Here is a 14838-nt window from a genome sequence, read left to right as displayed (position 1 = left end):
TGATGTTAGACTGCCCAAACCAAGAGACCGGCGAACACCTAGGGCTCCATACAGATGTTACACCTGCGGGGAGTGAGGACACATAGCTGCACAGTGTCCCAGTGCCGAGGAGTCTATGCAGTGTAACCTGGGGAACTGGGCAGACCCATGCTCCCTAATCCACCTTGTGGGGGTCTCACTAACCCCACATATGTACACCAGATCGGTGAAGCTAAATGGGGTAGAGACCACAGCACTGGTTGATTCGGGGAGTGCTATCATGCTTGTCTTGGGGAAGCTCGTGAAGCGTAGTCAGCTGCTGTAGGCTAAGCGTACAGAGATAACATACGTCCATGGGACAGTTGGTTATTACTCCACCATCCCAGTAAAAAATCAAGATTCAGGGGAACACTACTGAGGTAGCAGCAGGTGTAGTCCCTAAACTCCCATACCCGGTGCTCATAGGGAGGGACTTCCCAGGGTTTGGAGACTTACTCCCAGTAGGGGAATTGGAGAAAGGGGAAAGCCCTGAAAGTTGTGAGGCATCCACAGTAGACTGTCAACCCCCAACCTTCTCTGAAATATCCCCAGATTTGTTCTCCACTCCCAGACAGCGTAGAAGGACGAAAAGGGAAAGAAGGGCAGCTAAGGCGTTGGGAACTCAAATACTGGCCCAAAGCCAGAGGGTCGCTCTCATAGGTAGGCGGACCCGAGCAACTGAAAAGGAGGCCATCCAGGAGGGAGAAGCACCCAAGTCTGACCCCCACCCTAACGCCTCTGAACCAGTAGAGTCAATAGAGACTGGCCCCCTAGATCTCGGGAAGATTAGCCCCGGGAGAGGAAATTTTGGACGGGACCAGGCTGAAGACCCAAGGTACGACAACATTAGGAAGGAGGTAACCGAAATACATGGAGTCCCTGTGGAAGGGAAAACCCAGGGACCAGGACCCTACTTCATAATGAAGAAAAATCTGTTATACTGAGTTGCACCAGTACAGGGACAGAAGGTTCAGCAGATCCTAGTACCTCAAAAACACCAGAATGCTGTATTAAGTCTGGCCCATAGTCATCTTTTTGGGGGGCATTTGGGGGTAGAGAAGACCCTGGCACGGGTCCTGCAACAATTCTTCTGGCCCAGAGTACATGAAGAAGTGCAGAGGTACTGTGCGTCCTGCCCGGAGTGTCAGCTGCAAAGTCCCCATCCCCACTTCAGGGCACCTTTAGTACTCCTTCCCATCACAGAGGTCCCCTTCGAGCGAATAGCCATGGACCTAGTGGGAGCCCTGGAGAAGACAGCCCGGGGCCACCAATATATACTTGTCATTTTGGATTATGCTACTCGCTACCCAGAAGCAGTCCCCCTGCGGAACACGGCTTCTAAAACAATAGCTAAAGAGTTGGTGGGGATCTTTGCCTGAGTGGGGCTACCAAAGGAGATATTAACAGACCAAGGTACCCCATTTATGTCGAAGCTAATGAAGGACCTCTGTACGCTGCTCCATATACATACCCTGAGAACTTCAGTCTATCATCCACAGACTAGGATGGTAGAAAGGTTTAACTGAACCCTCAAGGCAATGATTAGGAAAATGGAAAGTCGGGACGGGAAGGATTGGGACACCCTACTACCCTACCTTATGTATGCAATCTGGGAGGTACCTCAGGCCTCAACTGGGTTTTCCCCCTCTGAATTATTATACGGACGCCACCCCCGTGGCATACTAGATATTGCAAAAGAAATCTGGGAAGAGGAACCCAGTGACGGGAGAATTATAATTGACCATGTGTTGCAGATGCGAGAACGGGGAGCCCGGGTCACCCCTATTGTACGGGAACATTTGGAAAAGGCACAGGAGGCCCAGCGAACCCATTACAATCACCAGGCAAAAAGTCCGACATTTCCAACCAGGGGATCGGATGACTGTGTTGGTATCCATGGCAGAAAGTAAGCTTTTGGCCTAATAGCAGGGCCCTATGAGATGGTTGAACCCGTGGGGGGAATAACCTACAAGGTGCAGCAGCCAGGATGCCAGAAACAAGAACAAATTTATCACATTAACTTCTTAAAGCCTTGGCACCAATGAGAGGTGTGTGTAGTGGCCCAGGAGACCCCGATCCAGGGAAATAACATGTAGGAGCAGATCAGGATATCCACTGATCTGACACCAAACCAGAAGAAGGACGTAACTGAGATGATCCGCCGATACCAGGATGTGTTTTCAACCAAACCAGGCCAGACCACTGAAGCATATCACCACATTATTACAGACCCTGGGGCAAAGGTAGCTTTAAGGCCCTATTGAGTCCCAGCGGCAAAAAAGGAGGAGATCAAGGCAGAGGTAAAAAGGATGTTGGAGCTGGGAGTCATCCAAGAGTCCCAGAGTCAGTGGTCAAGCCCGATTATGTTGGTGCCCAAACCAGATGGCACCACTAGGTTTTATAATGACTTTCGCTGGCTGAATGAGATATCCAAATTCAATGCATACCCTATACCCCGTATTGATGAGTTAGTTGACCGCCTAGGCAATGCCCAATTTTTGATCACCCTTGATTTAACAAAGGGATACTGGCAGATTCCCCTTGCCAAAGATGTGAAAGAAAAGACAGTATTCTCTACACCAGAGGGTCTATTTCAATATACAGTTCTTCCTTTTGGATCCATGGGGCACCTGCCAGTCGTCCAGCGTCTTATGGACAAGCTCCTACAGCCCCATACCAGTTATGCAGTGGCATACCTGGATGATGTGATCACACCCCCCACTGGGAAACCCACTTAGGAAAGGTGAAAGCAATTCTGGACACGCTAAGACGGGCTGGCCTCACAGCCAACCCAGCCAAGTGTGCTATAGGGCTAGCCGAGACTAAATACCTTGGCTACATTGTAGGAAGGGGCATGGTCAAGCCCCAATTACACAAACTAGAGGCTATCCAAAATTGGCCCCAGCCGAATCGGAAAAAGCAAGTCCGGGCATTCCTGGGTGTGGTGGGATACTACCGAAGATTTATTCCCCATTTTGCTACAAGAGCGAGTCCCCTGACAGACCTGATAAAAGCCCGGGGCCCAGACATGATGAAGTGGACAGATACCGCAGAGAAAGCATTCATGGATCTATGGACAGCCCTCTGCAGTAACCCCGTGCTTATAGCCCCAGACTTCAACAAAGAATTCATTTTACAAACAGATGCATCTGAAGTAGGATTGGGAGCTGTCCTATCGCAGATGGTCGGAGATGAAGAACACCCACTTCTCTACATCAGCAGGAAACTCCTCCTGAGAGAGCAGAAGTATGCCGTGGTTGAAAGAAAGTGCCTAGCTGTGAAATGGGCCATGGAAACACTACGTACCTTCTGGGACGACGGTTTACCCTTAGGACTGACCAAGCACCCCTCCAGTGGATGCAGCAAAATAAAGAGAAGAATGCAAGGGTGACCAGATGGTTCCTGTCCCTACAACCTTTCCAATTCACCATACAACACCAGGCTGGAAGCCACCATGGCAATGCAGCTGGCTTGTCACGAGTACACTGCGTGACGTCCCAAGTTGCCCAATCCCGTAGTGTTGAGCAGAGGGGTGGATATGTGACAGGGTCGGGCCAGATGGCTACAGGAGAGTAATAGAAGGCAGATATATTAGCTCCAGGTTAAGTAGGTCCCTTTTCCCTGGATAAGGTAAAAGGGAAGGTTCCAGAACAATCAGGAACCTCTGGAGACAATTAAGACAGACAGGCTGATTAGAACACCTGCAGGGAATCAAGAAGCTGCTAGAATCAATTAAAGCAGGCTAATCAGGGCACCTGGGTTTAAAAGGAGCTCACTTCAGTTTGTGGTATGCGTGTAAGGAGCTGGGAGCAAGAGGCGCTAGGAGCTGAGAGTGAGAATGTGGACTGTTGGAGGACTGAGGAGTACAAGCATTATCAGACACCAGGAGGAAGGTCCTATGGTGAGGCTAAAGAAGGTGTTGGGAGGAGGCAATGGGGAAGTAGCCCAGGGAGTTGTTGCTGTTACACAGCTGTTCTAGGAGGAACTCTAAACAGCTGCATTCCACAGGGCCCTGGGCTGGAACCCAGAGTAGACGGCGGGCCCGGGTTCCCCCCAAACCTCCCAACTCCCAGACACAGAGGAGTTGACCTGGATTGTGGGTTCATGAAAACGGCCAAACTGAGGGCTACTGTGAAGCTTCAAGGTGAGCAAATCCGCCAATAAGTGCAAGACCCACCGAGGTAGAGGAGGAACTTTGTCACAGTCTATATCTCAGGAGTGGGAGTTAGATAGAGGATCTTCACTACAAGAGCATGCCTAGAAGCCCAAAGCTTGAGCATTTACTGGCTTCTGTCCAGACTCAGCAAGCCTAAAAGCATATGGGAGTCAAGGTCTGGGTCTAATACAGCAGCCTGGTTGTACCTATCAGAATTTCCCACAGATGGAAATTCTGTTTTCCAACCCAGCTTTCAGAGGGTTTCACAGAACCAATCCTTCAGTCCTGTAAGGACAGGATAGCTCAAATAACTGATAATGTATCTTCTTTTTCCTAGGTCACTGGTTTGAACTGAGCTCTGGCTGCTCATGAATGAAAATTACTAGCATCTGCCAGCTGTTTGGTAGGTATTTGAAATTATTTTGTGGTCTCAACCAAGTTCCAAGTGGGTAAATGCCTATGTCTCCGGAACCACTGCCACAATTTATACTAATTGTCTCTCAAGGAAGAGTGGAGTATTTCAGTCATCTTGGAATCTGGACTATTCATCAGTCCTAGATCTGCTTCCTTTGGAACAAGGTCCATGCATATTGATGCTGCCGTGTAGGGGAAGCTAGCACTCATACCGCTTATTGTGCATCTGTTTTGTAAGAAGAGGGGACTTCACTTTACAGTGCTGTCATCCAACAATTTCCAGGAGTCAAACTCACTTAATAATAATATTATTAATAAAAATCCCTCCACCCCCCTCCATCATATAAATATAAAATCCTACCACAATATTTGCAATGACCTGCAACAACACTTTGCACTCCTATTCTGCCTTCTGTGCAAGGACATCAAAGCACTTTACAAATGTTAGCCTCCCAACCTACATTTGAGGTGCAAAACTAACAGCTTAACCATTTGATGAGAAAACTGGGGCACACAGAAATTACATGACTTGTCAATGGTGAGTAGCACAGGTAGAAACAGAGCTCTCATGAACTCCAGTTCTGTGCTTTAAGCACTAGACCATGATTCCTTCTGTTGGACAGCAATTTCACCTTATATAAAGAATGCAACCAACTGGAGGGATAACATTCAAATAAAGTTGCATCATTCTAGAAGATTGCTCTATTAAAGTATCTTCTGATTTACAGATTCTTTAAACAGCCTGTCAAATAATTAATACAAAGCCAATCAGAACACCAATGACATATTGTGGGTGGCTCTTGGCAACAATTTTATTTAATCAGTCTCCTCTGCACAACTCAAAATTTCCTCTTTACCTTCAGGAGTGAGATGTTGCACATTCAGACAACACTGATGGCTCCCAGACAATTTTAAATCGATACAATTAGGTAGGACAGCAAACAAAACTTCTGGGGTATTTATCGTCAATTCAGAGCACTGGGATTTGTTTGCACAGCATATATTAAAGCTTAGATTGCTGTCATTTTTCAGACATCCAACCAAACAATTATCATATGCAAAACTAGCTTTGTACGTGCATTCTCTGACTTGTCCATATCTGTTAGGTAAGCTACCATATAAGCTCCTAAAATGTACACATTTCTAATGTCACATGCTTGACACACAAATGGGTCTTACCTTTAAGGCCTCCCAAAGGGGAAACTGCACCAGAGAGAAAGGAATCTGGAGGGGGTAAAGAAAAAAAAGTCACAAAAGCAAATTAGTTTGGCATGTTTCTTGGCTGGCTAAATTAGGAACAGTTATTGTTCACTCAGTGAACTGTAGCTTATTACATTTATAAATCTGTAAGGATTACTTTATGTACACTGCTGTTAGAGGACTGGTTTCACTAAAGCAGTTTTTACTTTGTTTATCACGTTCCCTGCTGAGAGGTTAATGTATTTTTACCAGGGTGGCCTGTAAGAGCAATAACTAATATGATCTAGTGTCGGGAATTTCTCAGTTTGACTTTTAGCCAAAGAAGCCATAAAGATGGTTCAAGCACCATATCACTCAGGCCACAAACACAGCTTGATGAGGAACTGTCGGATAACATCCACTGTCACACATAATTATCTAAAAATGGAGGGACGCTTAGTGTCTTAAAGGGACGTTAAAAATGGCATAATGAGGTTGCAAGTTTATCGTCTCTATTGTACGAAATGGATAATTAATTATTATTATGAGAGAGAAAAGGTGGGTGAAGTAATATCTTTTATTGGGCCAACATCTGTTGGTGAGAGAGACAAGCTTTCAAGCTACGCAGAGTTCTTCTTCAGCGCTGTGTAAGCACGAAAGCTTGACTCTCTCACCAACAGAAGTTGGGCCAATAAAAGATATTACCTCACCCACTCTGTCACTCCAATATCCTGGGACTGACACAGCTACAACAACACTTCATATTATTATATTTATATATTTGTATTTTGGTAGCACCTAGGAGCCCAAGTCACAGATCATAACCCAACTGTGGTAGGCACCGGACACCAACACAGAACAAAAAGATGGTCTTTACCCTAAAGAGTTTTCACTCTACGTATAAAACAAGAGACAACAGCTGGAGGCAGACAGAGAGGAGTACAAAGAAACAACATAATTACCACCACTTCTGATAAAATGCCAAGCCTCAGCTTGTAAAAGCTTCAAGTATTTAATATAGACAATAGCTGTCTTGTTAAATCTATGGAGTGATATAGTAAAATGCAGTATAATTTAAGTAACTGTAGATTATTAGAAACATTCATTGTGGATGTACGTAAATCTTATTAAATCTAAATTACATGGAAGTTTGAAATGGTCCCTAAACATTACATTTATCCAACATCAGAAGAATTAAAGTTTGTTTTATTGTGTTGCAACTAACGATTAATAAATGAGTCTATTCCGTTAATCTACCAGGCAAAACTTAGCTTGACAGACACCTGCCACAGAAAATTTGTTATCTATTCAGGCAGGAAATGGCATTGAGATGAAATCAATGCTGATGCTGTACACTGAGCTGACACACTGAAATCTCAGAGGAAGTTTGTCATCTTGAACAAAGAGGACTATCCCTTGTGGCATCTCAAAGGCCCAAAAGAAAGGTCAAACCTGGCTCTTATTTATCAGGGCCCTGAAACTCTAGCATAGCACTTAAATTTCTTTTTCGATTTTGGGTGACAAAGTCCAGTTATTTGACAGAAATGCCTCGTAATATATTTATGAGAAGATATAGAGCCACATGCTGCTGCATTGTTGTCAAATGGGAGTTAACTGCACCACTTCCTTGCATTGCAGAAGCAAAAGTGACATAACCTTCTATCATCTACACCAGAAAAGAGATACAATATCCATCATATTTGCTCCAATTTGTTAAAAAAAAGAGAAAAAAAGGAAATGCACTAAGTTCAGTTTATACCAAACAAAACAGGCCTCTTAATACATACACAATCTCAAATTTCTTCCTATTGCACTCTGAGTACTAAATAAAAAATCTGTTAACATGAAGACAAGGAATGCTCTCAAAACAAGATGCTCTCTATTACTAATTAGATGCATTTCAAGCAAATGAAAAAAAGTTTAAAATTTCTATTTGATTTTCACCATTTGCCTGATTTCCAAAATGGCAGGGGCTGGATTAGGGCTCAGACTCTAAATGGTTCAAGTCAACGGGGTTTGCACAGGCCCACAGATCCACCTGTGAGAAGGAGCTTTCTGACTGGGGCCTAAATCCTCACCCAGCCCTCACAAATCCTATTTTAATCGAATTTTAAACTTCCCCAGAGATACACTAACATTACATGTTCTGAAACTTTTCAAAACAAAACCTACATTCTGGCCCAATCTACTGGGCAACATCCCTTTAAAAACACAAAAAGAAAAGGAGTACTTGTGGCACCTTAGAGACTAACAAATTTATTTGAGCATAAGCTTTCATGACCTACAGCTCACGAAAGCTTAAGCTCAAATAAATTTGTTGGTCTCTAAGGTGCCACAAGTACTCCTTTTCTTTTTGTGAATACAGACTAACACGGCTGCTACTCTGAAACCTTTAAAAACACAGTAAGCGCACCAGAGTAGATTAACATATAAAAAGAGAACTTTCTTTAACCACGTAATTCATACAGTGATAAATTTATTACACTTGTCACAAGCTTTTTACAGTGAATTGAAGTGAGAAACCCCCTCACTTTGGAGACACTTCTTCCCTTGAAGAACTGTGATTTGATTACGTTTGTTGTTATTTTCCTTACAAAAACATTCAGATACACAACAGAATCACACCCAGCCAGGCAATGATATTTGTGCCTGAAATAACCTAAAACAACAAGGAAAATATGGTCCACACATGTGGAGAACTTTCTGCCAGCAAATATGAAATTCTGCCTAGCTCCACCAAATCTCTCATTTGATGTTCACATAAAATAGACAGACAGTATCCGTTCTCATGTCTGGCTTGATGTTCTATAACTGTACTGTTTATTCAATAGAGTTAAATCCTACACCCCCCCCCCACCAAAAAAAAAAGCAGTTCCCATACATATGTAAAATTATTATTCTAATGTTTAATAGATGGACACTATAGCCAGTTACTCGGGGCCTGTATTTGTTAATGTTCAATATCCAATTTATTGCAGATTTTTATTGTTTTCAAAGATCTGCTTAATTCTCCTGAATTAGGTGGATTTAAAAAAAAAAGCGATTTTACATTTTTAAAGCCAGTGATTTTAAAAAACGAACACTGAAAACAGCTGCACCCCTGAATAACAGCAATAGAAAAATAAACTCTCGCTTTTAAAATCAAACTGCAAGTGTGTTTCACCTAAGAGTTGAGAAGTTTTCAGCAAGTGAGATGAATTTAAGGAGGAAGTTAAAAACACTGCCCGATGGATGCATCAATATTGAAAACTGAGGTAGTACTTATACCCTTCATAGCAATAAAATAGTGTTTTGATTGAAGCAATTTAAAATTTATCAGGCTACAGTTACAAATGTGCCCATTCGATGCTGATAAATCTGTGATGTTAAATCACAAGCTGACAGCACCCAGAGGGAAACTCAGCAGCCAGACAACAGGGGTAGCATGTTGAAGGAGCTGCAAAGAATAAATAAATAAAATAAATAAATAAATAAAGCCAGGCCCTTCAAAACTGGAATCCCCTTCAAAATGCAAGAATTCTTCTACATAAAGAGAAAACAGATGTTCATGGCTGGAATTTGCATGTGGCTTTATTCTCTACTAGGATACAATAAAACTACTCTTCGGCTCGTCCTCTGAGTCAGAAATTAAATGGTAGCCTGGCATGTGCCTTCCTTTCCCAACTTTTAATAGCAATATATTAAAAACCTAAAAAGCATAAGAAATGAAAAATCATGTGGTATGTGTTCTTAAACCAATATAAAAACTACAGATGTTCTTACTAATCTGCAGTGCATGTTTGTTTATTAAGGTTCTCTGTGTGTCTAATTCAGCGGGGCTTTGCTCTCGGAATTATCTGTTTTTACAAATGCTAGAGCAAATACTAAGAGAACAGCCAACGGAGACAATAAAATCACCTAAAAGAGGAGATAAGGGCTTTGTTTTCTTGCATGGGTCTCTTTCACTTTTTTGGGCCCACATTCAGCAAAGCCATGTGGTTAATGTGAAGCACCTGAACGGCTCCACAGAATTCAACAGTTTAGGGAGCAAGGAAGTTCCCAAGTTGCTCCTTGGGAAGTGAGTGTGCAGAAGCAGCACAGCTACTGCTTCCATGGGGCTGTATTGATGGCTATAGACCAGGCCTACTGCTGCTGCGAGGCCTGGTTTCTTCCTTGTCCCCACCCAGCCTTGAAGATTCTAGATTCTGTGTAACCCAGAGACTGAACCAAGGACCTCCAGAGCTGAATGAATGAGTCTCTACAGCTCGAGCGCCAGGTTTTCATGCTGAGAACATCAACAGACTCACAGTCTCAGTGAACAAGGCACAGAGCAGAACACAATCTCATCGGTGGGTTAAATACTTCCCTTGGACAGAGGTAGCTCATCCCAAGCAGCTAAGGCCCACAATAGTTCAAATCCAGGATGATCTCCATTTCTGTGACAGCCATCATCTTGGCCAACATTGAGGATTGTACTAGGGATGTCCAGAGCTGAAAACATGAATCTCTATAGCTCAAGCTAAAGAACCAGGTTGTGTAACAGGGGGCTGTAACAGATTCAAATCTTTTCTGGATCTGGCACAAGGGGCGACACATAACCCACACACCAGTGGGTTACATTCTGCAAAAAAAGGGCAGTAAGACCCAAAATCAGCAGAATCCAACAATTTCTTGTTCTTGCCATGCCCCTCCTCAAGACTTGTGATGTCAGTCACATAAACTGCTCTCACGGATACCTTTATGGTACGTTGTTTATACAGTAATACTGGCAGCTGTTTATCATGTATTTATTAGGAATAGGATATTTTCATAACTTTATTGCCACTGAAGTCAATGGTAAGAACTCCCATTGACTTCAATGGGAGCAGAGTTAAGCCAACACTTTTAGAAAGTATCACCAACAGTCTCACTTAAAGGCATTTGTACACATGGCATTTCCACTCATCACTGTACTACTAAAGCATATATTTGCAAAGGGTGTCCCTCACCGTGATATCTTGGCAGCAGTTGTCAAACCGGTCTTATCTTCCTATTTCTCCACCATAACCACATCTGAACAGTGTAAGGACACACTGTAGTTCAGAGTTTGAAAAAGAAGATAGAAAATATTCCATAAACATATCTAGATTACAGCTGTAAACTTCCATCTTGAATAAACAACCTTTTTTGTTTGTTTATAACTGTATTTAAAAGAAAAATGCCTCCTTTATACGAGATGGTTCTTCTTTTACAATAGGTTCAAGTTGCAGTCATATAAACAACCTGATGATTTCTCAGCTGAAGTTAACACCAAAACCTTTCAATTAATAATCATAGTAAATCTGTTTCAGTGTCTTCTCCTCTTAAAATTCTTCACGCACTTATACAATGCATCTAGATTATGATCAACTGACATTCCACCTATAAATATACTCTCTCCATAATAGGATTTGAAAAGATAGTATGAAATGAGGTAAGCCTTTCACTTGGCCATGTCACAGGTCACAGCAATAGATGTGATTATATATAGCGTGGTATAAAGCATCCTGATTGAAGGTGATGGTGCATAGTGGCAATGCACAGCCACTCAACATACCGTCCTTAAACCTGTTATATTCAACAATCATTTTTACATTCAATTAATATTGCTTGCCAGGCTCCAGTTGATGCATTGCAGACTCCACAAGAAACTTAACAAAGGTAATTTGTAATTTTAAGCATGACCGAAAGGCTGTCAAACTGTAGATGTCCTTACTGCAGTTTTTAAGAGATGAAAGGATTTAGCGTAGTGAGAGAACACTGGTAAATAAATGGTGAAGTCTCAGTTTATAAATATTGATGCGCTTAGAAACAAAAGTTTCCAACCAAGACAATAAAGCAAGTGGCAACAATGGCCAGAGATTGAGAACTCTCCCTGCCCCTGTTCTTCTAAAGAACATGTTTAAACACAGGTCCCATTGCTGTGATTTCCAACACAACTTGGCCAGCCAGCATAGGCAAGACTGTGCAGAGTTAGAACACTAATTAGTAGCCATGCTCCGGCATGGGTAAAACACCAAGGGGGCATGTACACTAATGATCTTTGGAAATTCTTCCACCACTGGTGTAGCACAATGGCACTATCACTAATACGGGTGCTGGTGGGCAGCTCTAGATGACACGGTGGTAAAAACACCAATATAAATATTGCCATTTATATGTATAATCATTTATACAGATGATTAATACTACAAGCCAGACTCCAGTTGATGCTTACACAAGAAATCTACCAAAGGTAATTTGTAACTCTGTCTTTCGAACCATTAATGTTAACCTTTGTAACTGTTTAAGCTAGAAAAAAGGGTGCAATCTTGTGCTCTATGCACAGGACAGAGATACAAGAACTCCTAAATTATATTCCTGGCTCTGAGAGACTTCCTCTACAATCACAGGTAAATCACTGCATCTCTCTGCCTCAATTTCTCTATCGTCACATTAATATTACTCACCATCTGTCCTACTTGGGTGTTTTGAAGATTCATTAGCTGGCATCGTAAAGTATTTTGACAAATTAAACACTCTATGTGGCAAAGTGTGGTTTAATTTGGTTGAGAGCCTCTATTACACCCTTATCTTTTAAGCTCATGTGCAAAACTGCATAAAATGGGTGTGGTTTTCTTTTAAAAACAACTGCTGCTAAGTTACAAAGGGATATCCTCGTCCAGTCCTTTTCTGGTAGAAGGATGGTTAATAAACATACAGTCTCTTTATGGAGGCCAGTGTTGAAAAGTGAAGGGGAAATATGTGAGAGCTCCAGCACAGATATATGCCTGCCCCCAACGTGGGGGGAGAAGAGAAGCACTGAGGCAGATATACAACTTAAATACAAGAGAGACTGAGCTAACAGATTTCAGAGGGATAGCCATGTAGTCTGTATCAGCAAAACCAAGGAGGTGCCACAAGGACTCCTCGTGGTTTGAGCTAACAGAGATGCTTGTAATGAGTGCAGAATGCTTTAACCTTTCACTGACAGTGTTAGGGACCATTTTTTAATTCAAGGCACTTTCATCATAGAGATGGGATGAACAGCCTTAAAATTCCCACTCTCCCACTCCACCATAATATTTTGATGGGAGGGCAAAGAAGCTTTACAGAAATTTACTGAGGTTACATAGATAATCTGCATAGGACATTAACCTTCACAAACCCAAGACTTGATCCTGCTCCCAATCTGACTTCAATAGGAGGAGGACTGATTGCACCCCAAATATGCAAATACTCTAGCAGACTCTCTCCTCCCCGCCCCCACAGCATCCATTGTCAAAATAAAAGTCTGTTTTGTTATTCGTTCTTGAAAAGCAGCATACCCAAAAAATGCACAATGAAAATGAATATTCCAACATCAACTTATACATGCTGTTTTTAAGGCACAGATAAAAATCTTTCAGGATAACAGATGAGTTTAGCAGCTCTAAAAGAATGAAGGTATTGTTTAACAGGAAGCAGATGTATGTCAGATGGCAAACTCATTAGAATGTCCCATCGTTAAAGGAAACAGGATAACAATGAGCCGTCTGAAAAAATGTGAACTGATCAGGAAATATACAAGCCGCAGCTAATCTCCTATTTATTGGTAGGTAATGCCTGTAAGTCATGCACATGCATTGAGTTTAGGACCATGAAGGACTAATCTTTGTTCACATGAAAAAAACATAACAGTAGAACCCTTAACCATGGAACTCAACATTTCTGGAAAAGTCTTCTGAAGCACACATAGAAAGGAAAAAACAAACAAAAAAAGCCTGACATTTGAAGAAGCTAATATATTAATGATTTCTTTAAATATACTTGGTTATGCACTATGGGTTCAAGGGAGCAGTTCTATTTGATTCCATAACATTAAAGATATTTTAGATACTTTCTCTGTGGTTTTGTTTGTTTAAAGTACAGACATAGAAACCTGTCATACAAACAGCTGTTACCTCGGACCCTCCAGAGATACACAAAATGAGACCCAAGAGAATTAATTTACAGAAAGATGCCTGAAAGGCAGGCATCCATACTGGAATAGTGTTATATCTTCAATTACAATGCACTTGAAAGATTCTTCAGAGCCCAGTCCTGCACTCCTTACACAGGAAAAATTGCCACTGAAGGCAATGGGAACTTTGAGTAATGCACGTAGAACTGGACACCAAGGAGCATTAATAAAAGGAAAGAAGTTAAAACAAACAGTATATAATTTCTTGCCAGAGGGGAGATGCGTCTATTGAGTGTATGGTGGGGGTGAGTGTTGCTTCATGAAATAAATATTCAATCAAATAAAACCAGATATCAGTGCATCAAAACTGCACTGACATCAGCATGGGAATATTTCTGGGAAAATACCTGCCCTCAGAGTAACAGCGACATTATTTAACAGAATGGAAAAGAACATATGTTCTCCCCTTTCCAAGTGTGTCCGTCTATAATAGTTTTCTTGTTACACTTCTACATAATGCTCACAAATAGGACACAACAGAATTATTTCATGCAGCTCTTATCCACGTAAATTACACAGTTCTCTCCCTCTCTCTAGGAGGTTTCAGAATCTCATTTAAAATATTCTACAGGAAAAATCACCAACCCCTTTTGCCCATGGGCTGGATCCAAAGTTCATCGGCGTCATTGGGAGTCTTTCCACATGACTTTGATAGGCTTTGAATCAGGCTCCAGGTGTGACAAGATGGAGGCAGTGGGTAGAGAGAATGCAAGAATTCTAGTGTCCTACACAAGGGCCGCGCTAATAATTCTGCTCTTATTGCATGGTTCCAAGGAAGCCTGGGTAGCCAGCTTCACGGTACGCGCAGGTGGTGGAAACAGGCACTTTTTTTGACCTTCAGTAAATAGGGCTGTGGAGCAAGTTGCTTTAGGTTCCCTGCACTGGCAGGATGCCTCACAACCCAGTCTTTACAGCTCTGCTTCTACCTCCATTTGACCCTCAATTCCACAAAGCACTTAAGCACATTCTTAAGTTCTACTGAAGTTAACGGGACTAAAGCAGGTTTTTAAATGCTTTCCTGAATAGGGGTGAACTGAACTGCTTTGCTGAGTTGGGGGCCTTGAGTTAGCCAAGGATTTTATCATGTGCATCT

The 14838-nt window shown here is 42.2% G+C and overlaps 1 protein-coding gene across 3 annotated transcripts in view; it reads right to left on the bottom strand.

The window, feature by feature from the left end:
* Nucleotides 1–14838, bottom strand: part of SLC25A26 (solute carrier family 25 member 26) — a 156068-nt gene that overhangs the window by 46249 nt on the left and 94981 nt on the right. For all 3 annotated transcript variants that reach the window (XM_038409094.2, XM_043518233.1, XM_038409097.2), the window contains one exon: nt 5768–5812. In XM_038409094.2, coding sequence (XP_038265022.1) covers nt 5768–5812 — 45 coding nt within the window. The remainder of the gene's footprint in view (nt 1–5767; nt 5813–14838) is intronic.

Source organism: Dermochelys coriacea, chromosome 7 (genome assembly GCF_009764565.3).
Source record: "Dermochelys coriacea isolate rDerCor1 chromosome 7, rDerCor1.pri.v4, whole genome shotgun sequence".
NCBI lineage: Eukaryota > Metazoa > Chordata > Testudines > Dermochelyidae > Dermochelys > Dermochelys coriacea.
The sequence above is the reverse complement of the archived record's forward strand: the minus strand, read 5'-3'. Positions and strand labels throughout refer to the sequence as shown.